The 27,388-nt window shown below is 36.5% G+C and overlaps 1 protein-coding gene across 7 annotated transcripts in view; it reads right to left on the minus strand.

The window, feature by feature from the left end:
- Positions 1 to 6,578: 6,578 nt before the first annotated feature.
- Positions 6,579 to 27,388, minus strand: part of LOC126873803 (DENN domain-containing protein 5B) — a 74,815-nt gene continuing 54,005 nt past the window's right edge. The window contains exons 4-21 of one of the 7 annotated variants that reach the window (XM_050635046.1): positions 20,165 to 20,359; positions 19,054 to 19,525; positions 18,385 to 18,521; positions 18,122 to 18,309; positions 17,684 to 17,856; positions 16,659 to 16,870; positions 16,370 to 16,576; positions 16,270 to 16,278; positions 15,888 to 16,062; positions 15,540 to 15,801; positions 14,330 to 14,437; positions 13,566 to 13,824; positions 13,122 to 13,389; positions 12,664 to 12,976; positions 10,397 to 10,573; positions 10,095 to 10,305; positions 9,799 to 10,014; positions 6,579 to 9,697 (exon numbers count right to left, since the gene is read on the minus strand). In XM_050635046.1, the coding sequence (XP_050491003.1) occupies positions 9,825 to 10,014; positions 10,095 to 10,305; positions 10,397 to 10,573; positions 12,664 to 12,976; positions 13,122 to 13,389; positions 13,566 to 13,824; positions 14,330 to 14,437; positions 15,540 to 15,801; positions 15,888 to 16,062; positions 16,270 to 16,278; positions 16,370 to 16,576; positions 16,659 to 16,870; positions 17,684 to 17,856; positions 18,122 to 18,309; positions 18,385 to 18,521; positions 19,054 to 19,525; positions 20,165 to 20,359 (3,556 nt within the window). In that variant the 3' untranslated portion in view covers positions 6,579 to 9,697; positions 9,799 to 9,824. Of the gene's footprint in view, positions 10,015 to 10,094; positions 10,306 to 10,396; positions 10,574 to 12,663; positions 12,977 to 13,121; positions 13,390 to 13,565; positions 13,825 to 14,329; positions 14,438 to 15,403; positions 15,440 to 15,539; positions 15,802 to 15,887; positions 16,063 to 16,269; positions 16,279 to 16,369; positions 16,577 to 16,658; positions 16,871 to 17,683; positions 17,857 to 18,121; positions 18,310 to 18,384; positions 18,522 to 19,053; positions 19,526 to 20,164; positions 20,360 to 27,388 lie in introns of all 7 variants that reach the window. The other 6 variants (XM_050635047.1, XM_050635048.1, XM_050635045.1 and 3 more) reach the window with 6 other exon arrangements.

A 27,388-nucleotide genomic window follows, 5' to 3' on the forward strand; every position in this document is an offset into this window, starting at 1 on the left:
CGTGGTTTGTTTACATCCAAGAGCGCCTAGTAACAGCGACGCGAGAAAGGATAAGCAGCGTCAAAACAGAGGTACGGTTTCATATTTCAAGGAATGGCAATCGAGAGGCCAGAGTATGTGAGCCGAAAAGTGTGTATGTGTGTGAGAGGACGAGAGCAAGAACGAGCACGACCGGGCAGGAATGTGTTGCGAGGGTTAGAGCGAATTGAGTCGTTGAAGAGTAGAGTCGTTAGAGGTTTCGAGTTGTCGAAGAGTAGAGTCGTTAGAGGTTTCGAGTCGTCGAAGAGTAGAGTCGTGAGAATTGATAGAGTTGTTAGAGAGAGAGAGAGTGTGTGTGTTAGATTCGTTGTGACGAGAGTGGTCAAATAACTGTACAGTTATTTGATATAGATACGAGTATTGCATTTAGTTCCGTTAAATAAATATCGTTCTCTGTCCAATTTATATTTGTATATTCAATTTAATATTAATAAATTGTAAGTAATCGAAAAAAAAAATTTCTATCCTTATTTTTCGATATTACAGTTATGTACAAATAGTATGTGGCAGATCCCCCAAGTTGCTTCACGACGCGTTGCTTCACGACGCGTTGCTTCACCTTGAACTGTGTCTCGGGACGAACCAACGAATGTCGATTCAAATCCTTACTCGCTTGTTTCTTTTACGTACTCTAAGTGACGGCACGAGACTGTTACTGGGCGAAGCATCTTCACGAGTCTGTTTCGCATTGTCTTTACATAGCTTAATAGTTGTCGTTTCAAAGGCTAACATTACAATAAATGTGATAAAGTTGGACACCTAGTTGTGATATGTATGTACGGCTAATGTACCTAATAGAGATAAGTCCGAGAGCAAAGATGTGAATGTTACTTTCAAAAAAAAAGTCCAAATGCAGTAAATATAATTTTTTACAAGAATGTGATAATTTATCCGAGGAGTTTGGTAATCTTCTCGATATTAATGAAGGCAGTAGCAGTAGTGTTATAAATAATGCTACGTCATTCAAATGCAAATTAGAAGTACAAGGGAAGCAGTACAATTATAACGATATCCGAGAAGTGCTATGAAAGTACTATACTTATATAGTACCAATCATATGACCTTAAATATAATTCTTTTGTTCGTTTTAACAAATCTTTATATTTATCAATGTCTAACTTTTTACTACTGGCTGTACTATGAAGAACTTCTCGATTAGTTGTTCATTAATTTCTGTTACTTCACAACTCACCTTAGAATTGAAAAAAGATTTCAAACCGTATTTCCGTCGTTTGTTGATCGAAACCAATCTTCTAATTGTTCGATTTCTTCATTTATTGTAGCTTCCTTATTGCGGATAAGTTCTGTATTTTATTTTATGAATAGAAACTTTATTGCCTTACAAACAAATATCGATTCAAGACGCGGATTCATTCACAATACCAACCACTACCTAAATCAATTAATTTATGTAAGATATATTTTCGACCAATCGCAGGGAGACGCAATCGCGAGGAAACACGTCAACGGGAGTCGTAAATTCCCGTTACGATTATAATAATCGACACCACGAGATGATCGATCCCCTGATTTTCGTTAAGATAATAGGGGTGGTTAAGTTAGTATAACACTGTGATTCACAGGGTTATAAAGTTTTTATTTTTTCCACTTAAGTTACACCGTTGCTTATGATATATATCGCCGACAATGATTTAGCGTATAGAGACGCGATACAATGGCACACTATTCGTTGGTGATAGAGCAAGGCTCGTAGAGTTTTTGTTATAGTTGACGTAGCAATAAGGAAAAAGACAGAGCTGAACTAACCCGTTACTGACATGTTGACTATTCTAACGTTGTAGAATAAGTAAAGTTGACTTTTCTAGCGTTGTAGAAGAAGTAATTTACCGTGCCGATGCTGTGTCGGAGGGAAGCTAACGATAGGTGTGTCTAGCGCACGGGACCGTCGGATTTGTTCATGACATTTTTGGTCAGGAAAGTGAGGACAGTATACCTTGCTTCGGATTGGAGAAACGAAGGTTGATGGACTAGGAAGCGTCTTAGCCGCCCTCGATAGAAAGTTGTTAGTGGAAAGCATCGTACGTCAGAAAAATTAACTTTCCCGTGTCAAACCGTAGTAGACAATACTCTTTAGAAAGCGATTTAGAAAGACGATATTTGTCCGGTCTGAAGGACCTTAGCTAGCGACTTCCTGAGATTTACGATGGGTCCTTAAAACTATTGAGTGTACGCAGTAAGGATAAGCGAACATCTGGTTCCCGTCTGGCCCGCGGTGTGTAGCCTGGTCTAGGTAGAGTGTCGCCCGACGTAACATCCTCCCCCTGTTGAGAGGGTACTCAAAATCTCTGCCAAGGTAGAGTTAATTGAAGCTGCTGCCCAACTCTTTGTCGATTACTGGTTGTCCGTATTCTGCTGGATCGGGTTGGCTCGATAGTAGGACGAGCTGTGTGCATCCTCTAGGACAGGATATGCCGGGCCCTCGAATTTCATCGGGTGCCCGCGTATCTGCGGGGTGTGCTCCGGGCGTTCTTCCGAGACCGGAGTATCGTCTATACCGTCCGGGGCGGAGGGGTGACCGGGAGGGCTGTGCATCGCGGGGTCCCGCAGGGTTCGGTGTTGGGTCCGTTGCTGTGGAACATCGCGTACGACGCAGTGCTTCGGACGCCGATACCACCGAACTCAGCACTGACGTGCTACGCCGACGACACGTTGGTGCTGGTCTGGGGCACGGCATGGGGTAGAACCGTCCGCCTGGCGGAGCTGTCGGTGGCCTGCGTGATCGCCGAGATCAAGGGACTGGGACTGAGGGTGTCCCCTGAGAAATCCGAGGCAATGTGGTTTTGCCGCAAGGCCGATCACGGGACGCCTCCAGCGGGTTATCGCCTGAGGTTGGAGGGGGCTGAGATCGGGGTCGAAACCAGCATGAAGTATCTGGGCCTAACCCTCGACATCCACTGGACCTTCAGCGCTCACTTCGAGCGCCTGGCGCCGTCTGTTGAGGTGACGGCGAACGCCTTAGAACGTTTGCTGCCTCGGCTGGGCGGGCCCGACGTCGGAGTGCTGTACGCCGGCGTGGTGCAATCGAAGCTCCTCTACGGAGCTCCGATCTGGGCAGAGGACCTGATGACCAACCGTCGTAGTCTCCTAGCGATCAAGAGGCTGCACAGGACGGTGACCATCAGGGTAGTGAGGAGCTTCCGCACCATTTCGGCGGCGGCAGCGGCGGTGCTCGCCGGGTTTCCCCCGTTCGAATTGCAGGCCCTGAGGTGTCGCGAAATTTACCTCCACACTCGTGGTGTGTCGGGCGGGGTGGGCCCGGCGGGAGCCGACGTCAGGATTCGGGCTCGGCGGGCTTTGCTCAACAGATGGCGCGTCAGCTTCGACACGAGAGCGGGTGCACCGGGGATAAGGGTCCTCGGGGCCGTTCTTCCATACTGGGACGTTTGGTTGGACTGCGGCGGGCCTCCCCCGACCTACAGGGTGACGCAGGTGCTCACCAGACACGGCTGCTTCGGTGAGTATCTGCACCGAATCGGGAAGGAGGCGACCGCGCGCTGCCACCATTGCAATGCGAGCGTGGATTCGGCGCAGCACACGCTGGAATACTGCCCGGCGTGGGCGCGGCCGCGCCACGACCTCATCGCGGAAATCGGATGGGACCTCTCGCCGCCGACGATCCTCGAGGCATTGTTGGTAAGCGAGAGAAGGAGGAGGGCCGTGACCTCCTTCTGTGAGCAAGTTATGCTTCGAAAAGGGGCCGCGGAGAGGGTGAGGGTGCGGTACTCTCACCCTGAGAGGATTGACCGGCGAGGGCGCGGCAGAGGCCATGGACGCGCTTCAGTGAGGCGCGCTAGGTCCGCCGCGCCCCCCGGTGGGATGCAAATTTAGGCGCTGGCAGCTCAGCGCCCCGGGGCCGCAAAGCAGCCCAGTAGGGGAACCGGGCTGCCTGGCACGGCGGCTCTGGCGACTAGGCGCAGTGTGACAATGGCCACACACCGCTCCATCAAGCGGTGGTATTAGGCGCCGGCGGGGGGGGGGCGGTGTATCGCTCACACCGGTTCCCGGACCCCTTTCGATCGCAGCAGGGACGGTCATCGTGAAGGTTTTAGTCGGTTGGAGTCCGGCACTACCACGCCGCTTTTCCCCAGAAGCGATCTGGTGTCCGTGCGGATTTCCTCCACGTTAATGTAAAAAAAAAAAAAAAGGACGAGCTGTGTGGCATCTCGATCCAAGATGCTCGTTGCCGTTTGCACGGTAGCGTTCCTTATAATTCCATCGGCTCCTGAAGTGTTGCTTGATCTGGTGGATACGCTGCCAATTGGATACCGGCATGGTAGAACTGTCCTGAAATCACGCTCCCGTAAACTCGTTAGTGTGTCACCTATTAGGAAGTGACAGGGAGTGAGGACAGGGAGAACATTCGGATCGGATGATATGGGATGGTGAATTTGGAGGGGTGAAACGCCATTGTATCTGTCGGTCGTCGAAAAAACTTGTATCCTTTCCTTGTGTTCGTCGGAATGCAATAGGATCCGAAGTTCTTGCAACTCCCTGTTAGCCCCGATGAAATTGGTGCCATTGTCCGTGATAATTGTCGCGCAGTATCCTCGCTGAGAGATGAATCGGCGTAGAGCGCCCAGAAATGCGTAGGTTTATCTATTCAATTCTTTCCCGATTGGTATTTGGACGATGAGCCTTAGTCGGTGTATTTGATCCGTGATGATCGAGATTCATACGGAGGATGAGATTTTCGGTCTTTTGGAGTCGACTGAGTGGATTTCCGCGAAGGTTCGGTTGTACATCTCGAACAATGTGGAAAGCGCGGTTTCGATGATCCAGGTGGAGATCGTCCATTAGAGGATCGGGCGAACGACCGTCCGACGATCGATCTCCCGACGATCGACTGCTCGTTGACCTACCGCTTGAATACTGACCGCTTGACGCGCGGTCGCTTGAAACCCGTGGACTGACCTGAGTGTGCGCTCAGTGTAAATGTGTATGATATCGTTGCCCGCATATATGACACGAACCGGATGTGCATTGGGTAAGCGAATGTCATCTGCCTAGGCAATTTATACAGAGCGATGCCTTTTTTACAACTTCAAGGCGTTTTGTAGCCGATTTGACTTTTAAGACTTTACAATATCTGAGTTCGTGGGGTCCTTTGCAGATCGGACACACCAACATCCGATCTGTGGTGGCGAATGTGTGTCCTCGTGGTGCATTCCGACGATAACGGGTGCGTTGCAATCCCCTTTTATCATTGGTGTTGTAGCGTTCGTCTTATCACCGTTTGCCCTTGTTTGTAAGAAATCTATCAAATGGGTATAATCGGGCAGTCTTTTGTTCGACAACGTGCGATGCCATTGGCGTACGGTGGACTGCGGTAACTTTGAGGCGATCAGGTCGCATATCACGGTATTCGACGTTAGCGGTTAATTTCTCTAACGCTTTCAAATTTATCTTGACCGTTCATCTGCAGTGACAAACAACTGCGCCAAATGATCAAGTATCGACATCAACAAAGGTAACCACGTGTTTAGCAGAGTACGACCTATCATCAGCAGAAACTAATATTGCAAGAAGAATGCAACAACAAGGACTTCTAAAAAAAGAAAAACATCAATAATACTTCCACGAAAATCACATCAGCTGAAACCCTAATACTTCTGGGAGGACACCAGTAGAACCGAAGATTGCAGCGTCCGCAGAAATAATCACATACTAAAACTCCGCGCTATTATGGAATAATCCGTCACGTGACAATTATCCCATGATAGTCTCAGTATAAATTTCCGTTACACATTGTCCGTTACATATTGTAGTGCTGTATCGTTTACGCGTAATTCGCGTCAAACTCTGCCGTAGAGAGAAACAACACCGCACAAAATTCAACCGTACCTAAGAGATTAATTGTGAATTGTGATTAATACAGTTAATCTTGCAACAACTATACTAACTCAATACGATATTCCAAGAATGCGATCGACCATACATATAAGCAAGGTGAGAAACTAAACATTGTAATTTTCTTCTTTAATTTCGGACTTGTACCACATGTACGACTTCAATAAAATTATTCATTGATTATTATTGTCAACAATCAAGAAGATATTGAAACTATTTATTTATTCTAAGAGAACCTTAATCCCTCCCGTGCTAGTGCTCTTGCACATAGCGGGTAAGCCGAAACGTGGCATTTAATTTATCAGTTGTATTGATAAGCTAATTAACGCTACCCATACGGTTATATCAACGAATTAGAATGTCAAGGATATAACAGTTTGGAAATTCAAAATAGTGCTGCGCCTTAAAAGGGTGCGACAAGTTTTTGAATCCATTGCATTCAGTCGTTTGCCTTGTTTCAAAAATAATAAATGAGAGTCGAACCAAATCGAAATAGTTAATAACTATTTCTGGTGGCAGCTACTACCGCTTTGATTTAAATATAATTCGAGAAATCCAAGATTCGACATCCAGAGTAACACATAACGATTACGAACACCGAAGATAAAAACCAAATCGTAACATCAATACTTAAATATTTAATAATTTTTTAATTATTAAACATAAATCAATCAGTTTTGGTAATTCTTTATTCTACTGTACAGTATTATAGTATTTTGTTTTACATTATATATATACAATTATATTATGTGGCGCTTACCTTGTAAAAGATCCTATTATACGTTACATGAAGCTTTAATTTTTAATTTATATACAAACTTGGTAAGGAATCTATGGAACGATCGAGCATGGATCGTGATTACATGGACATGACTTTTAAATCTTAGATCGATACTTACGCATAAACTACTTGTTTGAGTATTGTGAATAAGCGCACATCGTCATGTTGAAGTGTCTGAAATATTATTACGAAGCTTATATTTTAAGCTCTTTAACTACGTGTTTGCACTAATTATATATCATTTTGCTGATATATGAAGTATTTTACAATCCTTTCCAAGTAAAAATTTATAAAATTATAATCCTAAATATTTTATTTAATAATGAACCATTCTGTATATTAAAAATAACAAAAAAATTCATTTATACATAATTCATTATAGCTTTTAATTTATCTCGCCATTTTTTTCTGTAATATTAATATTTTAAAAATATCTATTGTACATATTTTGTATAAATTCCATTTAACATTTGACTTTATTGAAGATCATAGAGAGATTAAAATTATAGGCAACTTTAACATGACGACACCAGGCATGCTCCAAAGCATAATAAAGTAAATAATATAAAGTGCAACGCACTATCCTCCAATTTAACAACAAAACGATCACAATACACATTTTACAATTACCTAAAATACAATTTTTTGTTTCCCCTTTTGATTAAACGTGATTATTGTTAAAACAACAAAATATACAATAATCCGTTTAAAACTGATATGAAACATAATTTTATGTGTACAACCGTTTTATTTTTTTCCTACAAAATCTAGGGAAAGTAACCCAACCAGATCATTAAGCGAGTATTTCATTATTTTTGTCAACAATATACAGCAACGTAATTAATTAACAAACAAATCTTAATGTATGTTCCGGATGAAACAACTAATGATACATAACTAACAAATTCTATACTCTTCTTTTTTTTGTCCTATTCATTTTCCTATTCACTTATTAACACATTGCTTTCCACTTCAATATTATTTGATAAAACAGCATACAATAGAATACAAATATAAGTATAGAATACTTAGATATAAAATTTCTATATGATATATACGTTGGTAAATTTATATTTTATAATTGAGGAGATAAAGAATCATTCTATTTTCAGAAAGATTAAAATGTAATAACGGATATTATATAAAAAGTTGAAACTTAACGTTGAAAAATGTATTAAAAGATACTCTTAGTTAATAAGCAATGTGTTAACAGATATTAGAATTAAAGTTTTACATCCACGGATCTATGTAAAAGATGACACGGTAAACTTTTAAATTTGGCCACAGGTGCGAGAGACTCGCTATAAATTATTTCTTAATATGTATCAATGTCATGAATGTACACAATGAACACGTGTGAATACATACTTGATGTTTTGACTTTGCAACCTTGTATATTTTATGGTTACATCAACAAAAGATATTTAAAATTATTTCTGCTTGAAATTAATATTTTTTAAAAGATTAGATACAAAAGTAATTAAATTTAAGGTGAATTGTAAATGAGAAATAGTTGTATTAAATTTTTTTACTTAACGAAATATTTTTTCAATGCTTAAAATTCTGTAGAATTAGTAATTCTTTATTTAAAATTAAATTTAATGTTTAATTTTAACTGTGTTTAATATCAGAATAAAATAGCAAAAAAGTAAAACGAAACCCCCAAAAATTTAGTATCATTGAAATTATTAAGATTTTTTCAAAAATTGTAGTATACCCAAGTAAACTCGTTAAACATTAAAGCTTATAATAAAAAATATTATTCACGCGTGCTTTACGAAGAATGAGCAATAGTACACTGGTTAATAATACGAAAGAACAATTTTTAGCAATGGGATGTGATATTGAATGTCAGTGAAATGCTAGCGATAAAATTGAACTCTAAAAACTATTTCTTCAAATTAGTGGAGTATTCTACTTATCTTGATCATCAATTACATTAAAACTTCGAAGAAGCAGCTTGCACGTCAAAAATCAATTGTCACACTTCGAAACTTGTAATAAATGATTAAATCGGTTGGTCCATTTTTTCTTGAATATGCGCATAAATGTTTCATAATATATTACGTGCTTCTGATTTCGAATCGAACTACAATACACTAATTGAATTTCAAATTTTACAAGAGAAGAAATATAAATTGCTAATATTAAGTCTTAAACTTTGACGTTATTGTTTCTTGCAGCTCAGTACTCGTATAAGTAAAAATAAAAAAATCTTCGATCATATTCGATAAAAAAAGGTAAAGGAAATAGTATTAACTAATAAAGCAGGTATCTGTTCACAAGTGTGTATAAACAACGTATTAAAAAATTAATCGACCATTTTCATGATTTAACATAATGTGGTTTATGAGAATGGAGAAAGATTAAAATTAACAAGTCGTAAATTTTTTCCTATTCTAATATTTCTCTCGACAAAGTTATATTTCCTATTATTAATGATTTCGATTAATGTAATAAATAATGGAACGTACAAAATTGATATTTATCTTGTCTAACTTATTAATTATTGCAATATACGTTGTTTGCACGCTCTTTAGATATTCTGCTTACGGCAAAAATTGTAAAAAAAACTAAATCCTTAGTAATAATAATATCAATAATACTAATAGTAATAACTAATAGGATCACATCTTTGGTACACGATACGTCAGTTTCAACAATCTTAACTAGTTTCTCTATCAATTATCTACGGCAAGATGGGCGAAATTAGATCATCTATCTTTTCACTGAACTCTTATTGTTATCAATATCATCAACTTCCGGAACAGAGAAAGATCTTTGTTTTCGTTATCACTCATATATCAACTTTCTGTCAAACAATTCATCATTTAAAAACGACTATTTTACATCAGCATAACAGTCTTCATTTGCATTATTAAATTTCTCTTAGATCCTTAATAGTAGAGTTTTACAAAGTTTATCATTTTTCCAATACTATAACATTTATCCTGTTCGCCTCGTATTATTTAGAATTTTATAAATTGTGCCGTTTTAAAGACATGTATCCTACAGGAAAGTATATGATCAAATTTAAGTTATTCTGCAATCATTTAAAAATAAAAATTTTGTAAAGTGCAGCGTATAGCAAAAAATCCAGCATATCTTACCTAATTATTGGAATGTTTATGATAAATTAACATATACTAGAAATTCCATGAGTCAAGCTCTTTTCGAGGACAATGTGAAATTCGCTTAGTGGTTCAAGAATGTGAATAAGGAAATTTAATAATGTAGTATTTCTTAAGAAAGAAGTTTCTTCATACATGTCTGCAGTAGAGCGCGCTTCACTCATTGGCCGAAGCATTGAATGAAGAAGCTGTTCTCTGGAAGAAGAAAGTAGTAATTAAATTTACAGTAATATACCCAACAAATATTTAAGCTATTAAAATTATAACTTATATACCTTGCTGCTAAGCAAATGAATAACTGAAATTTTCCATCTTTACCAAGAGTTTGACTGAATAAGTTAATTTGATCAATAAGATGACAATAACATCTTAAAGTCGTAAATCTTTGATTATTCTCTGCGTGAATTCGTCTATCTCTATTCAGCCTCTGTGAATATTCGTCCATTTCTTCCAGCAAAGAAATTTCAAAATTTTCTTTTACACGTACTGAAACAAATAAAAATTAACTATTTTATTTATTTGACAATAGAAAGTTTAAAATAAAACTAAAATGAAGTAGCTAAAAATAATAACTTACAGAGATAATCCCAAACGTAAAAATTTTTCCCAAATATTCTTTGGTTCTTAAAACCGAATAAAAATATCTGCTCTAAAGATGGCACAAGACCACCTTCCCCACAAAGTAAAGCAGTCAAAGAACCATCCTGACATTCTCTTCTATAGTGGAATTTGACAATCGCGTTTACAGACTCTCCTATAAAATTACATACATTTTTTTGAATAGAAATTTTATAAATTATAAGTTATAATGTAACTTGTATATAGGAAATAATATAATAATTTTGGCAGAAGGAAAAAAGGAGATTGTGGAGATCATAAAGAGCCTGAAGAGATACCTGAAAGAAAAATGTCTTACGCTAAACGTGAAAGAATCGAATGTGATGAGGTTGAAGAAGGGAGGTGGAAAAGTGAAAAAAGTGAACTGGAAATAGAAAAGTGAAGAAATAGAGGATTTTATATATCTAGTATACAGAATGAAAAGAAATGGAAAAGAACAGGAAGTATATATCAGAAAAAGAGTTAAGAAAAAAAGGCAGAAAAGGCAGAGAAAAAGGGTTAGGAAAAGGAATGTTTGGAAAGGTTTGGAGAAAATGAATATGATTACTCGATAAACTAATATGAACAATCACAGAATACAGAGTAAGATATGGGCGTGGAAAGAGATAGAGAGACTCTGCATGGAAAGTATTTTAGATTGATATTAGGTGTGGATTGGTATATTCTAAGATACTTGATAAGAGAGGAACTAAAAAGAGACATGACAAGAATGAGAGCGAGAATAAGGACATAGAGCTTTGAAAGAAAACTGAAGAATGGAGAATATAAAAAAGAGAGAAGGGGAATATAAGGAAGAAACTGCATGGAAGAAAATAGAGGGAATAGGAGGAAGAGCGGAGGAGAAAGGTGGAGGCAAGGGTAAAAATAGGAGATGGAAGACATAGAGAGAGAAAAGCAGAATGTAGAAAGAGGAAAGGAGAGAAGGCAATAAGAGCGAAAGAAATGCCAATACATCTGAAGAAAAGATGAAATGAGGATAAAGTGAGGAGACTCACAAGATTCAGATTAGGCAACGAGATTGGGGAAGGAAAATATTGATTAAAGTAAGAGAGAAAGGAGTGTAGGCTGTGTGGAAAAGAAAAAGAGACATAGGAATATGTGCAAGAGATATATGTGAGGAAGAACCGAGAGGATAGCAGGAAAATGTAGAGAGAATATTAGGAGAGGAAAGGAAGGCGAAGAGTGGGTGGACAACATAGAGAAGGAAAGATTGAAAATGACTGAAGGGTAAAGGGAGGGTAAGAAGGAGCAGAGTAATGAAATAAAAATAAGGCCAAAAAGAGATGGTTTAGCCAATAAGTTAGATAGTGTAAGGCAGGTGCAATAAAGATCAAATTCTACCATATAGACGAGTGTTTAGTATATAGATAGGATGGAAATGAGACAATTAAATCTAGAATAGCATAAGATAGAATAAGCTAGTTAAGTAGATAAGGAAATACAGAATAAGAATTATTGTAGAACAAAGGGCATTTTGTAATCCCAAAGGAAAAGAAATAAAACATTATAACTACTATAACTTGTACATGTATAATATGAATCACCTAAGAATTGAAGCTGAAATATTTTTGATACTATTATATCGAAAATGTTTCAGATAAAAATTGTATGGTTTCAAGGGAGGCATGTTCTAATGTTATTAATTTTTCTGCAGGTGGGTGCTTACAGATTGTATGAAGGTTAGCTTTGTTTTTTTAAATGAAATCATGTACTTTGTAATGCATTAATGGATATAATTTAGAGATTCTTTACAAAAAATTATTTAGCTACATGTATTGAAAAGCTATTAGATCTTTTATATGATAAGTTTTACAAAATAGAAGTCAAAATATTTACTAAAGTAATAGTTTTTCGATACAAGTAGGTAAATGATATTTTATGGTAAATCTCAAGCTGTATCGCTTAAAGCATTACAAAATACATGATTCTATTTTAAAAAAAACAAAGTTGATCACAGCACGACTTTTAAGCGCCCACCAATAGACTAACTAATAATAAATAATAAAGCTAACAATATTAAAATATCTAAAACATTTTTTAATATAATTAATAGCTTCGAAGATATTTCAATTTCACCTTTTAAGTGATTCAACCTGTATATAAGTGAAAATATATAAATGATTACATATGAATGTATATATATTTTTTTCGTTGGCATAATATAAGCATTTAAATTTACTTTCTGAATTAGAAACTCAAAGGTGTATGTACTTCAATAATATTTACCTAACATATGTTGCAGTTCGACTTGAGACACTATAGGACGTCTAGGTATACTAGGAGACCTACATCTTGGTGGTGTTGAACATGATTCAACCAATTCTTCACTATCGATATTACGTGGTACCAAGGCACCTACTAATAATCTTTCAGTAGATCCATCATCGATACCTCTGCCAAGCCATCTACCACAAGGGAATTTAAATGTGTGCCCTGTAACTTCATTTCTCACCACAACATGTTCTACCATCCACTTTGGCGAAAGACCTGTATTGTCATGTCCTATACGTAATGTAGAGAGCACGCCCAAATTCTTATGCTAAAATAAACGTTATAAAATTATGTAAAGTCATGAAAAATAATTAATTCTCTTAACATTCTATATTTTCTAAAATTCAGAAAATGTTAAATATGAAATGAGTCATGAAATGTTAAATATGAATTATGTATTTATAAGAACATACATGAAACACAAATTCCAACGCTCCCTTGGGAATTGGCACTGGATTTGTTTCACACAATGTACCAGAAATAGCGATCCAACTGTTTGCCGAAGTAGTAGCTGCGCTAGCTTTTCGACTAGGAAATATAACGACCCTGTATGGCAATTTCGTAGTTGGATAATTGTTTGTAAAGCAGAAGTAATCGACGGCATTCAACGTTAAAAGATGGTATAAGAATTGTTCCTTTTCTTCTTCGCAACGCAAAAATGCCGAGCGTTTATACTGACTTCTAAAAGCAAAATGACATAAAAAATCTTCAATTTTATTACTTATATAATATTCTACAATATAACCAAAAATGTTAACTATTACTTATGTTAGTTGTAAAACACGTTGTAACAACTAAAAGCCAATTTATCAATATTATAAAACTTAAGTAATTAGTAGTATTTCTACCAATCTTACCTTAACAATCTGGTATCTGATAATAAAGTTTTCAAATGACGAGAAAGAAGTTTCTTTTCAAGTGCTAATCGAACCCAGGCTCTAGCATATCCAATATGCGTTTTAATATCAGTCATTGCCTGTACATTCCGAATATCAAAAAGCAAAGAATTAGGCAAAGGCCTCAAATGTTCAGGGCCAATTTTTCTGTCGCCAGGAGACTTGTGCTTATCCGTGCCTCGTGTAGGCGAGTCGATCTCCAATGCCAGGTTTGGTAGATCTGTTATTGTTAACAAATATAGAAATCTAATTACACAATAATTTCAAATAGACAAAATAATTGAAACTCGTTTTTCACACTTTTATAACTTTTTATAAGTACTTTTACTTTTAACACTGCATGCAAATGATAATCTCATGCTTTGGACGAAAAAGAAATAGATGCATCCTGGAAGAATCATTTCAGGCATTCCATGTACGAAATACAAATGTTTTTATTTTTAATTTAAAATTACGTTATACATGCTAATTATTTCATATTTTTGTAGTACGTCACTAATGAACTAATAAAAGGAAATCGCTTTTGACATTACATATCTACGATACCTACAAGTTGTGTGAATATGTATTAAAAACTGTCTTTTAATGTTTAAGACATATATCAAATCATGCGATTTGCTAATATTTATTATGATTATTACATTTAAATATAGAAATAGTGTGTATATATGTATTAGAGAAAAAGCTGATCGAATTACTTGTGGCAAGCCAACGCTAGGGCTTACCATTAAAATTCTCCTTGATATAAGAAGCAATTTCAAAAATATTTTTGCCCTTTAAAGATGAAATTAAACGCTCTGGTAATCCAAAAAAGCTACTTGGTGATTTCTTGGCTATTTACAACAAAGAAAAATGAAACGCAAATAAAAATCAACTGAAAAAGAAACATTGATCCACGTTTTAAATAATATTGTGACTCAAAAAGCAATATTTCTAATTTCAATAAAGTAAAGAATTATTCTTTATTTCGTTGTGATACTAAAAGAAGAAATTATTAATTTGTATTAATATTACATTGATACTAGATAACTAGCTCTTTGCTAGAACTTTAATATTTGAAACTACTTAATATTTTGGACTATTTATGAAACTTTAATATTTAAAAATGTTTCAATGATACTTTAAAATTATAGTTTAAAATATTTTATTTACTCTTTGAGTTACATTAGCATCATAAGTAGAGGACAATATATTTAATACAGTCAACCCTCCTATTACACGATTAATTAATTGCATTGTACTGAAACCGTGTTAAGCGAAATCAGAACAATGTAGTAAAACATACATATGTGCTATATGAATGTTGTTCATATGAATGAATATTTATTAAGTCGTGGTATATAAAATCGTTTTGCAATTTTTGTGCTGTGTTATATCGAAACCGAATTTTTATAGTGCTTTATTATAAGAGGTTGAGTGTAATAATACCTATAATAAATAAAATTTTAAATAAAATGAAAATGAATAACACCTATGAAGTAAGCATGAAAAAGAAAGTAGGCAGCAATTTGATCATATAAAGAAATATTTGTATTATGTTCTGCAATTCTAAATTATACTTCATAATAGCAAAACACTATATTTAAAACATGTGATTTTACAGAATCAATATTCTCTCGGAAATAACAGTCAAACATATTCACTATAGTATGTGCACGTTTAGCAAAAACATGTAGAATCAAATAAATAATTATTTATGAATAATGTGTCACTTACAACTAAGGGAGTGCAGAGTATCTACGTATGAGAAACTAATCTCTACTTTTAACACTTTATCTGAAATAGAATAAGACACGTACAATCGAGACGTTTCCGTAGGACGCACCACGCTAACGCTGCATTTCCAAACGTCATGAATTTTAGTAAATATTACAGTTTCGATGATGAAGTGCGATGTGTGTAACAGATATCAAAGTATAACAAATTTCCACATACCAGGAGAAAGAAAATTAGGATCTATTGGTTTACTCGGGTCGTTGCACTCTTCTTCTTGATACATGGCAAGATGCGACCAAAGAGCGCTTTTCCCTTGTTTATTTTGCAATCCATGACTCCAAACTCGTTCTAGGAGATCACAGAGACTGGCAACTAGCGTATTTTCTTCGACATCGGATAACGATTCACCGCCATGACCTAATGCAACTGCTTCAGAACCCATTTTTTCAACCAACATTCTTTTTGTTTTTGATTTACAATCCTTAAAACAAACACAAAAAAGCAGATTGACGTAACTTTCTCGTGTTAATAAATTTACTTATTTTATTTTCATTTTAGTAAATATACTTTGAGCAATTTTTCAACAAATGTCCAATTTGCTTGTGCTATTAATGCTGGACTCATATCTGCAGAGAGCTTAGTTTGAGGTCGAGGTGATTGTGTTTCTTGAGGTACTGGAGTTTTCCCATTTGACTCCATAGATTTCATTTTATACTTCCATTGAGTCTGACCTCTCCGACTACTGTTATAGATATAAAATTAATTAAACTCTAAGAATAGAAATAAAAATTGTATGAATAAATAAAATATTTAGACAATTAATAATTATAATAGCTGATTTTCAGGATACTGCAAATAAAAAATAAAACAGTGAATCAAATTATATGATATTATACAGTAACCTCAGATATACATGTATAATGCTGTAAAATTTCAAGTAAATTCTTACCGAAGTATACTACACGTGAAGCAGGAAATAAAATAATAACCGTTAATATTTCTTGTGTTGATCTAATTGTCAGAAAAATGCATTTGTTCAAAATATTTACCTTTGAGTTGGCTCCTTATTTAATGCTACACTGTCTAACAAGGGAAAACTTCGAAAATACGCTGCTCTATGAGGAACGATCTCTGTAGGTGGATTCGTTTCAAAATCTACGTTTGTCAACCTTTGTTCCAATACCTTTTGCGATTCTTCAATACTTGTACAAGGTTCATAACGTGTCGATCTTACAATACCTTCTCCAACTTTTTTCCTATAATAAACAAGAATAACTTTATCATTTGGGAGAATATCACAGAATAATGGTACAAAAAATTTATCTTTCTTATGCTTACCTTAAGAGAGAAATTCTTTGATCAAAAACTCGTGTGTTAAAATCAAGCTCACTCCACGTTGACATAACTTTGCTGTCGACAAGAGATGCAAACATTTGTGTTTCTAGAAACCTCGATAAAAATGGCAAATGCTGTGTGGGTTGGTCAGATAAAAATGTAGCCTTATCAAAAACATGCATACTATCCCTATTATTCAACCATTCATCTTTGTCCTGAAAGAAACAATCGTTTTTCTTCCTCAAATACAGTTTAATATTTATGTTAAATATTATTTATATTATTTATATTTTATAATTCATATTATATAGATGTCATTTATATTATTATAGATATTAGATATTAATTTATATAAATATTATTTTCATAGATATTCATTTATATAAATATAAATATTAGCAGGTAAAAAAGGTAAAAACAGATCGAAATAAACACATTTATTCTTATTTTTGAATTAACGAGTAGCGAGTTTGCTTTTGAACGAACTACATTTGTTTAATTTTATGATAGAGCTTCGAAATAATATCCTTACGCATAAACATAAGTCTGCAAACGTTTTACTATTGTCTGTCCTATTCTTCCTATTTGTATAGTTTGAATTTGTTGAAAACTTTCTTTAGTTTTGTTGTGAAATATTTGAACATTATCAATGTATGTTTCACAAGTCCGATTTAAATCGTGGAGCGAGCACAATAGGAAATAGGATCTTCACGACTTATTCAACTACTTGCAAATCGCTTGTTTCAAAGTAGCCTAACTGCTTCTAACTGAAATGCGTTTGAGCATCATCCTGCATAAAATATATACATCACATTTAAATGTGTAAGTATTTAAGAAATTAACACATGATTCTCCGGTTCATTTCCCATGGAGAAATGAGTCCGAATAAAAACTCATTGTAACTCAAAAATGATAATAAATAGAACATATGTTTATACGAACTTTTCTTATCTTTTTCGCGTACTAAATCAATTTCTAAGGAGATTCTTATATATTATGAAGCAACTTATATGAATACTCTTTCGCACCTGACTTGGTTGAATAACGAAGTGTTCGTAATTAGAAAAAATCTGTACAAAACGGTTCAAAAAAATCTCTCTAATGGCATTGTTAAACATAAGCATCTCTTGATATTCTTCTTGAGGTGAGAGTATCTGCTCTTTCACGTTATCTTCCACTGAATCAATATCTTCCACGTTCACTGCAAGAAAAATGGATACTAAACAAAAATGACCAAATGATGCTCTAAAACTAAACATATCTATATTTAGTTAAAAAGCTCCTTTACTATATTTAGCATACAATAACTATCAAAATGTTTAATTCACCTAAGTAAGTCTTCTATTATTAGAGCTCTTAGAAAGAAACCAGAAAAATTTTACATAAATAAATTTAAAGAAATTTATATACAAGAATTTATATAAAAATATATATAAATAAAATTATATAAAATAAAAAATCTTTACCAGTTCTTTTAGCGATATCTACTATCCTTTGTAACGTGTCTGATTGTGACGTCGGTTCCGGTCGATTCCAATCCAAGACATCGTGTAACGAATGTTTTCTGCGAGGAAGATGACATCCAGAACCAGGAAGCGTCAAACTACTAGTCATGATGTCACCGTTATAATGATTTATGACCGTGTTATCAGTCCTGAAAAAACATTTTGATCTTAACAGTTGAAAAATACTCATATAAAAAAGAAAAAGATGAACATTTTCAACTTACTTTCCCGCGTGTGGTACTTTGTACTTGTTTAAGAGAGCTCTAATCTCGGCAATAAATTGCATTTTATGTGGAAATACAGGTAACTCTTCTGGAAATTGGCTACTTTGCTTATCTATATCTACATAACAAAGATTTGCCTGTAATCAAGAAACAGAATCTAAAATAGCGTCATCTCAAACACAAAATTAAAAGAAGAAAAAAGAGAAGACATTTTAACTACGTCAGATTAGATTAAATAACATAAAATAATCTTAAATTCAAACTAGTTCACATATTTCGCATAACTTGGATTAGAAGATTTTCAAATTTTTGCCAAATTCTCTATCTTAGTAAATCTATTCTATCATAAAACAGAAATGCATACAAGAGAAAAATGACTAATTTTTTAAATGTCCGCTCCAACTAACATATTCGGTGTTACTAGCGCATTTTTATTTTTGTATATTTCAACAAATAATTTTAGGAACACAAATAAAATAGTGAAATAAATATATTTTCAAAGAAACACGCAACTCCTAAAGAGAGGCATTCCTTTATTTTAATAGCGGAGAATCAAATTTTTTTCGGATCTAAAGCATTTGATTTTCCATTTAATTTTCATAATAATTTTCAATATACAAGATGATAGAAATTTTAAGGCCCTGATTTTGAAAAGCGCTAAACACTCACTTCGCTGGCAATTTTCAATACACCGCCCTCACTTTGCGCGTGCAAACCCATTATAAATGGTACCGGCGCGTCCAAGAAGTGATGTAGACTGGCGGGCAATATCGGCACGTACACATGTTGCCAGGAAAACGGAAAGAGAAGCGCCGTTATGCATTCGGATACCACCATCAACTTGTGGAAATCTGAACTTCTGAGTAATACTTGATTCTCCAATAGGACACATGTAAACAATTGAATCACACAATCCGCTCCAAGCCATGCGAATATATCCTTCAGAGGGTAATCTAGCATTTGTAACTCCTGCGATGGCGTTGGCTGATGGATAACCAGCTCTAATGGCGATTTCGCTGGCTCGTCATTGGGAATGAAGAACTTTAACGACTTTCCAGGTAATGGTACCGGCACATTGTACAACAAATTGTATACGTATGACTCTAAACTAAGACCAGGTCCTGGATGTCTAGGAACACATCTATAAAGATAAATATTCTGTTAGCTTCCAATAAGTAGTGTATATATAATAGGAATGTAAGCTTCGATATTGCCTTAAGTTTTACGTAGTTTTAAATGTATATAGCTCTAACTTTCTCTCGCCCGTGGAAATTATAGTTTTGAAAAGGTTTATATTTCTTGATAGATGATTAATTTCCTAAAAGAATTTTCTGATTCTATAAATTCCACTTAAAATGTGTAATGGTGTCCATAGTACATTTATTCTTTGATTTTTTGTAAGCAAAAACGTTATTTTGCGTTATCTATACTTTTTACTGAGTGATAGTATATTAATTGATTGGTTAAATTATACAAGCTTCAGCTTTCTTTAATATTTAACTCCACAAAAGTAATAAAGCAGTAAAATGAATTTTGAAGAAATTTAAAAAAATAATACGAATCATTGGAAATTTTGAAAAATTTATTTGAAAACTAAAATTTCGTACTTCTTGTCACTAAAAATGTTAATTTATAATATCTTCAAAGGAAACTTAACTTAATTTGGCTTGGGATAATGGTTATTTTAAGGGTGAAAGTAGTTTATTAACGATCTTCTACATTATCAAACTAGCGAGAGATGATGGAACGTTGTAAGATGATAAGTTAGATATACACTCACTTGTAGAGATTAGTCAGGAACGTTTTCGCGGCATGAAGGTAAGGCTGCTGGCATAGCAAGGATATCGATTTAGTCACTAGCAACTTGTCTTTGGTAGAGTCGTAGTAGCCTAACGCAGCACCTGGTGAATGTGCTGATAGCTTGAAATGCCGTGGCAACGATCGCGTGTTATGTCCATCCTGGCCTTTTCTTGCCCTGTTAACGCATTTATATTACATCTTCATGCATTCGATTCTGCTAATCTTTATTTAAATTGAATTTCTTTCATTATTTTACGCTAAATTGATAATCTCAAGTAATGCAGAATATTTAAAGTAAATTTCTACATGGAATATTAAGGGGCAAATAGTAAAACGAACCCATTAAAAGTATTTAAGCCTTTTAAGTATGTGTTTTATATACGGCATTTCTACACAAAAATCCTAGATCACGTTCCAAATGGAGATGTTTTGTTTTTATGGATGAATATAAAAATATATCGCTGTCATTTTAAATTTGTTGTAACTTTTTAAAACGTTTAATTCAAGAATCATTGGTAATTTGTTAAAAAGGTATCAATCTACCTCGAAATAATTAATATTTGGTACCAATTTCTTTTGTCTTTCGATAGCAGAAGCCCTTCGTAGAATATTACCGAATAATTTTTTTTTATTAAACTCATTTCGTACATTCTGTGCAATCTTTAGTATCTTTAGTTTGTACAAGCTTTAGTATTTCCTTTCTCATGAAACATTCTATATATATTTTACAACATTTAAGTTAGGTAACGCTATTTATCAAACAATTTAAAAGAAAATTTATAAACAAGAAAAAAGCAACAAACACGGTAATAATTAAATATTCGCTTTTGCTAATATCATGTAAGAATATTTCCCGAATAAAAATATTTCATGTGAAAACATGATTAATTGGCAAAACGAGATCACTATCGTAGATGACTTAAGGCTTTTGCACAGTACTGTGTATTTATTACATATACTAATAATCTTCTGTTGTCATTGTGTTTCATATGTATATATCTCGATATTATAAATAAACAATATCTAAGAAACATTTTGGAATCGCTTATTCAATGAAAAAACGAAAACTCGAATAATTTAATAGGAAAGTAGAAATATATATTGAAAATTTTAATCAGATATTGTCACGTCTCGCGCTCCACACGACAAGTAACGTGATACGCCATAGCTCGCGAATAGCATGAGGCACACTCTAGACGAATGGAATTAAAAGACAGAAAACATAAAGGAAATAAAAGATACTATACGTATAAATACTTTAATATCGCAATAAATCAATAAACCAATACATAACATTATTATTGAACAAAATTAAAATCTAAGAATATCGAAATGGAAAAAAGGAACAATGAAACGTCCACTGATACGTACTGCCTTGCACGCGCTCTCCCCGCCACAATACAGGGTACACAGTACGATAAGTAGATAATGGAAGTTGAGATGCTACGACCTTCTTACACAGCATTAACAGCGACAAACAACTAGACGCGCCAAAAAATCAAGTATCGGCATCAGCAAAGTTATTCAGTTCAGTTATAGAGTTCAATCCAGTTAGTTGAAATTTTCGTCGAGTTGAATTAGAGTCAGTAAGAGCTCAGTCAGTTAAAAATTTGTCAAGAGTTAATATCAAGTTCAGAAGAACAGTAGTTTTTGCGAAGACGACAATTGTTTTAATATAGTCTTCGAGTAACGTCAAGAAATAGAACCGACCATTTATTAATCGTCAAAGATTCATACAGTCAGTCTTCCAACAACTATGCCAACTCAGTACGATATTCCAAGAATGCGATCGACCATACATACAAACAAGGTGAGAAGCTAAACATTGTAACACTTTCTTCTTCGATTTCGGACTCGTACTACATGTACGACTTCAATAAAATTATTCATTGACTATTATTGTCAATAATTAAGAAGATATCAGAAATATTTATTTATTCTAAGAGAACCTTAATCCTTCCCATCTTGCACATAGTGGGTAAGCCGAAACGTGGAATTTTATTTATCAGTTGTATTGATACGATAGTTAACGCTACCCATACGGTTATATTAACGAATTAAAACATTAAGGATACAACAGTTTGGAAATTCAAAATAGTGCTGCGCCTTAAAAGGGTGCGACAAGTTTTGAAAAAATCCATTCGGTTGTCGCGGAAGTAATTAGAGCAAAACCTCCTGGGATATTCGGAATAGTGCCACGCTCTAGAAGGGTGCGACAAGTTTTGAAATCATTCCATTTAGTCGTTTGCCTTGTTTCAAAAATAGCACATGAGAGTCTAACTAATCGAAATAATTAATAACTATTTCTGGTGGCAGCAACTACCGTTTTGATTTAAATATAATTTGAGAAACCCAAGATTCGACATCCAGAGTAACACATAACGGTTACGAACACCGAAGATCAAGACCAGATCGTAACAAATACAGATATTTTCATGTTTAATTGTAAAGGTTTATATTCTTTTCTTTGTTTGTGTCAAGATATTAAAGAGTACAATTAGTTTTTGTAGTTTGAAGCAATTGTTCGTATATTTCGCTATTATATAATGAGAAAGAAGACTGAGATAGAATGTCGATTATCTGAACAAGAAAGATAATAGCTCGATAAATCAATAATAGTATTCCTGTTCGACTATTCAGACAAAACTATTTCAATATTTCCAACAGAAGAACTCCTAATTACATTTCCAGATATATTTCACATTTGGAAGCTGTACAGGATGTTTTGCTTGATATATACATACAATGCAAAACAAAAGTATTATCGCATCATCACACACGGACCCCAAGTCTTCGTATAAAATTCTTTGTAAATCTGTAAAGAATGTGATTTTCTGTTTAATTTTTTTGTAAAATGTAGCTGTCGACTCTATATATACTAATATATAATATCTAAGTATACATTTAAAAAATAGTTATAATAAAGAAAAAGAAAGATTTTTTTTTTTTTTTATTTATTTGTTGAAATTACAATCAATTCTCGCGTTGAGAATTTTCAGTAATTTTTCTGGCGTGGCGCAGTGACATGGCTGTTTATTTACAATAAGTTAATACTTATTATAGATAGTTATAATTTATGATCTATACGTATTATAAGTAAGTGCATATGCTTGATTTGGATAATTAAATGAATCTAACGTTTAGGTCTAGCGGGTAGTGCCTCTTCAGCCTGCGAATCTGGTCCGTCGTATCGAGTAGTCCAGTGATTTCGGTGTTTGTTGATTCTTTTGCTGTATCTGTTGCTATATTTTGCTATTTCCTCTTTGACGGTGGGTATCTTGAGGTCGCGGTGTATTGTTTCATTGGTTACATACCAAGGTGCGTCAATTAGGGATCTTAGCGTTTTCGATTGAAAGCGTTGGAGTATTTCGATGTTGGAGTTACTTGCTGTTCCCCATAGTTGGATTCCGTAGGTCCAGACAGGTTTTATTACGGTCTTGTAGAGGGTAATTTTATTCTGTAAATTTAGTTTGGAGCGTCGGCCCGTGAGCCAATAGAGTTTTTTTAGTTTGTCCTTTAGTTGCTTCCTTTTATCTGAGATGTGTGTCTTCCACGTTAGTCTCCTGTCCAGGGTCATGCCCAGGTATCGGACTGTGTCCCTGCTAGGAACTGTTGCATTGTTGATGGTGACCTGGGGGCAGGTTTGTTTTCGGAGCGTGAAGGTTACATGTGAGGATTTCTTTTCGTTGACTTTGAAGCCCCATTTGTGAAACCACTTTTCCATGGAGTCGAGACTTCGCTGGAGAGTGGATGAGGCTATTACCGGGTCTGCGTGGGAAGCTAATAGCGCTGTGTCGTCTGCAAATGTCGCTATTGTTATATCGTCTGATATAGGTAGGTCGGCAGTGTAGATGGAGTACAGTAGGGGACCGAGGACACTACCTTGGGGTATGCCGGCTTCTATTGGGAATGTTGCGGAAGTGGCGTCTAGGTATTTAACCATGAATTGTCTATTGGTTAGGTATGATTTTAGGATGGAGAAGTAGGGGTGGGGTAGGATCTTTTTAAGTTTGTATAGTAGCCCTTCATGCCATACTTTATCGAATGCCTGTTGGATGTCTAGGAAAACCGCTGAGCAATATTCTTTTTTTTCAAGTGTTTGGCTGATCGTATGAGTTAAGCGGTGGATTTGCTCTACTGTAGAATGATGTTTTCGGAAGCCGAATTGGTGATCTGGGAGTGTTTTCAAGTTCTCTAGGATTGGAAGGAGTCGGTTCGTGAGCATCTTCTCGAATAGTTTGGACAGGGTAGGTAAAAGACTGATTGGGCGATAGGAGCAGGTTTCGTGTATCGGTTTACCGGGTTTAGGGATGAGGGTAATCAATGAGATTTTCCAAGCCTTAGGATAGTGTTCCAGGCGAAGGATAGCATTAAAAATCGATGTGATGAGTGCTATCCCTTTTGTGGGAAGTTCCTTGATTGCTCTATTGCCTATTAGGTCGTGTCCTGCTGCTTTCTTGGGGTTTAGGCGACTGATTGTTTCTATAGTCTCAGCAGAGGAGAAGGGTTCGATAGGAGGGGACATTTGGAAGGGGGTGTGTAGGTATTCAGTAACGTCCGCGGCGGCTTGGGGGGAATGGGGTTTGAATACTTTTGTCAAGTGTTTTGCAAACAGGTCGGCTTTTTCGATAGGGCTTCGCGCCCATCCACCTTGCGGACGGCGGATAGGTGGGATTATTTGTGGGGGGCGTGTGAGTTTCCTGGAGGCCTTCCATAGTGAGTAGTTGGTGTCGGCTGTGGGCGATAAGCTGGCGAGGTATTTATGGAAGCAGTCGTTTTTGTAGTTTGTTAAGGTTCTGGTTAGCTTTCTAGTTGCATTGTTAAGTTTTCGTTTGTCCTCCGGTGTTCTGTGGGTCTGCCATACTCTTCTTAGTCTACGTTTTTCTGCTATTTTTTTTAATATGAATTGTGGATATTCTTGTTTGCTGTTGGTTGGCTTTGTCGGTGTGGAGAGGCGGATTGCGTTTATTATGCTCGTGTTTAAGTATTCCGTGGCTGCTTCGATATCTTCCTTTGTTTTTAGTGGGGTGAAGGCTGAGGTTGAGTGTGTAAAGACTTCTCTGAAGAGCTGCCAGTTGGTGTGTTGGTTGTGAATGGAGCCATTAGGTGTACTCTCGATGATTGTTGAACTGACTGTTGCTATCACGGGAGAATGATCAGAGGAGAGATCTGCCGAGGAGTTGATCTGGACGTGTCTTGATGGGATATTTTTAGTTATGAAGAAGTCGAGAAGGTCGGGTATTTTGTTGGTGTCAGTGGGCCAGTATGTGGGTTCGTATGTGGTGAGGTAGTTGAGGTTGTTGTTTATTATGCTGTTTAAGAGGTTTTTGCCTCTTGCTGTAACCAGTCTGCTGCCCCATTGGATGTGCTTGGCGTTATAGTCTCCTCCAACTATGAATCTGTTGCCCAGGGTGTCCAGGAAGTTATCAAAGTCTTCTTTGGCGATGGAGTGTCTGGGAGGGCAGTATACTGCTGAGGTGGTGATTGAGCCATGACAGTCTTCTATTGCTACGTTTGTTGCTTGGAGGTAGTCTTTCTGGAATGGTGGGAGTTCGTAGTGCTTAATACTTGCTTTGATTATTATTCCGGTGCCACCGTGGGCCTTTCCGCTGGGGTGTTGAGTATGGTAGAATTTGTAACCATTTATTTTCAGGTAGCTCTTGTCGGTGAAGTGGGTTTCCGATACGAGCATTACGTCGATTTGCTGGTGTTTTAAGAAGAGTTCTAGTTCACGTTTGTGTTGCGCTAGACCGTTGGCGTTCCAGAGAGCTATGCGCCTTGGTTTTATTTTGAGTCGGGGCGTGCTAATTTTTCCACGATGAGTGTTAGTAGCGATAGCAAGTGATTTATTTGCTCCGATTGTTTCTCTATTAGCTTTTCGAGCCTTGAGGAGTTGTCTGCGTTTGGTGGGTTGGGGACACTGTTTTGGGGAAGGTTCCTTTGGCTGTTCGGGTTATTTTGGATGCCTTGTACTGCTTGGGCATAGGAGGTTGAGGTGGAGATGAATTTGGTAGGACTGGGTGTTTGGTTGGTTGAGGGGGTTGGGGTAGTCGTGAATTTCGGCGGGCTGGGTGTTTGGTTGGATACCTCTTTTGCTCTGAGCTTAGGGTACCTGTTCGTGTATAGTGTTTTATATGCTGGGCAGCCTTTGTAGTTGGCAGGGTGGTCCCCTTGGCAGTGGATGCATTTCGCTGGGGTTTCCGGTGATTTGGCGCACTGGTCAGTGGAGTGAGTGCCTGCGCATTTAACGCAGCGGAAAGTATGGTTGCAGTATTTCTGCGTATGACCGTACCTTTGGCACCTTTTGCATTGCACTATTTCTTTTTTCACGAGCGGTGGTTCGATCTTTACTATCGCGTTCATTAGGCGACTGATGTTGTAGATTTCCTTATTGTTCAGTTTTTGTTTAATGTCTAGGAAGAATAAGGATAACGGATCTTTCGAGACTCTATGCCTTATATTACTTACGTTGATGACTTCGTGGCCAAGTTTTGAGAGTTCGTATTTTAGTTCGTCTATGTCTGCTGAGTGGTGTATGTTTCGTAGGACCACCCGGAAAGGCCTTTCCTGTTTGAGTTGGTAGGTGTGGAAGTTGGCGTTCAGGGTCCTGAGTGTCTTGGTGAGTTTTCTGTAAGCTTCTGGGTTCGTCGGTAGTATTTTCACCTTGTTGTTGCTTATCTTAAGGTTATATTCCTCCTTGCTGATATCTCTCTCTAGGGACTTGGTCATTGTCTGTATGTCAATGACGTCGTCTACAAATATTGGTGGGGGAGGGGGGATTCTCTGTGAATGTTGGTTTGGTGGCGGTTCTACGATTTCCATGGCGTCGTTTGAGGATTCCAGTACGGCGAACCTGTTGTGTGTGTTTATTTGCGTTGCTGGTTCAATTTTCCTTTTCTTTGTAGTGTTAGCGTCGTTAGTGCGGAGAGTTCTGCTGCACTTCTGCCACGGGGGGGGGGGGGTAGCACGGGGTAGCTGCGAGTCTGCTCCGGAGAGCCTGGTCGCGGTTGCTGGGCCATCATCGAGCTAGTTAATTCGGAATGAACAACTAGTCGTGAGGCTGTGAGGCTAGTATTCGGGTTGGGGTTAGGTGCGTGGGATTTTCTTCTCCCTAGAGGGTAAGGGACACTTAGCTGCGTTCTCTTTCGACAGTTGGGCGACACGTGTTGTTTTCGAACTACGCTGGGCACTAGAGACACGTCTG

This window comes from Bombus huntii, chromosome 15 (genome assembly GCF_024542735.1).
Source record: "Bombus huntii isolate Logan2020A chromosome 15, iyBomHunt1.1, whole genome shotgun sequence".
Taxonomy (NCBI): domain Eukaryota; kingdom Metazoa; phylum Arthropoda; class Insecta; order Hymenoptera; family Apidae; genus Bombus; species Bombus huntii.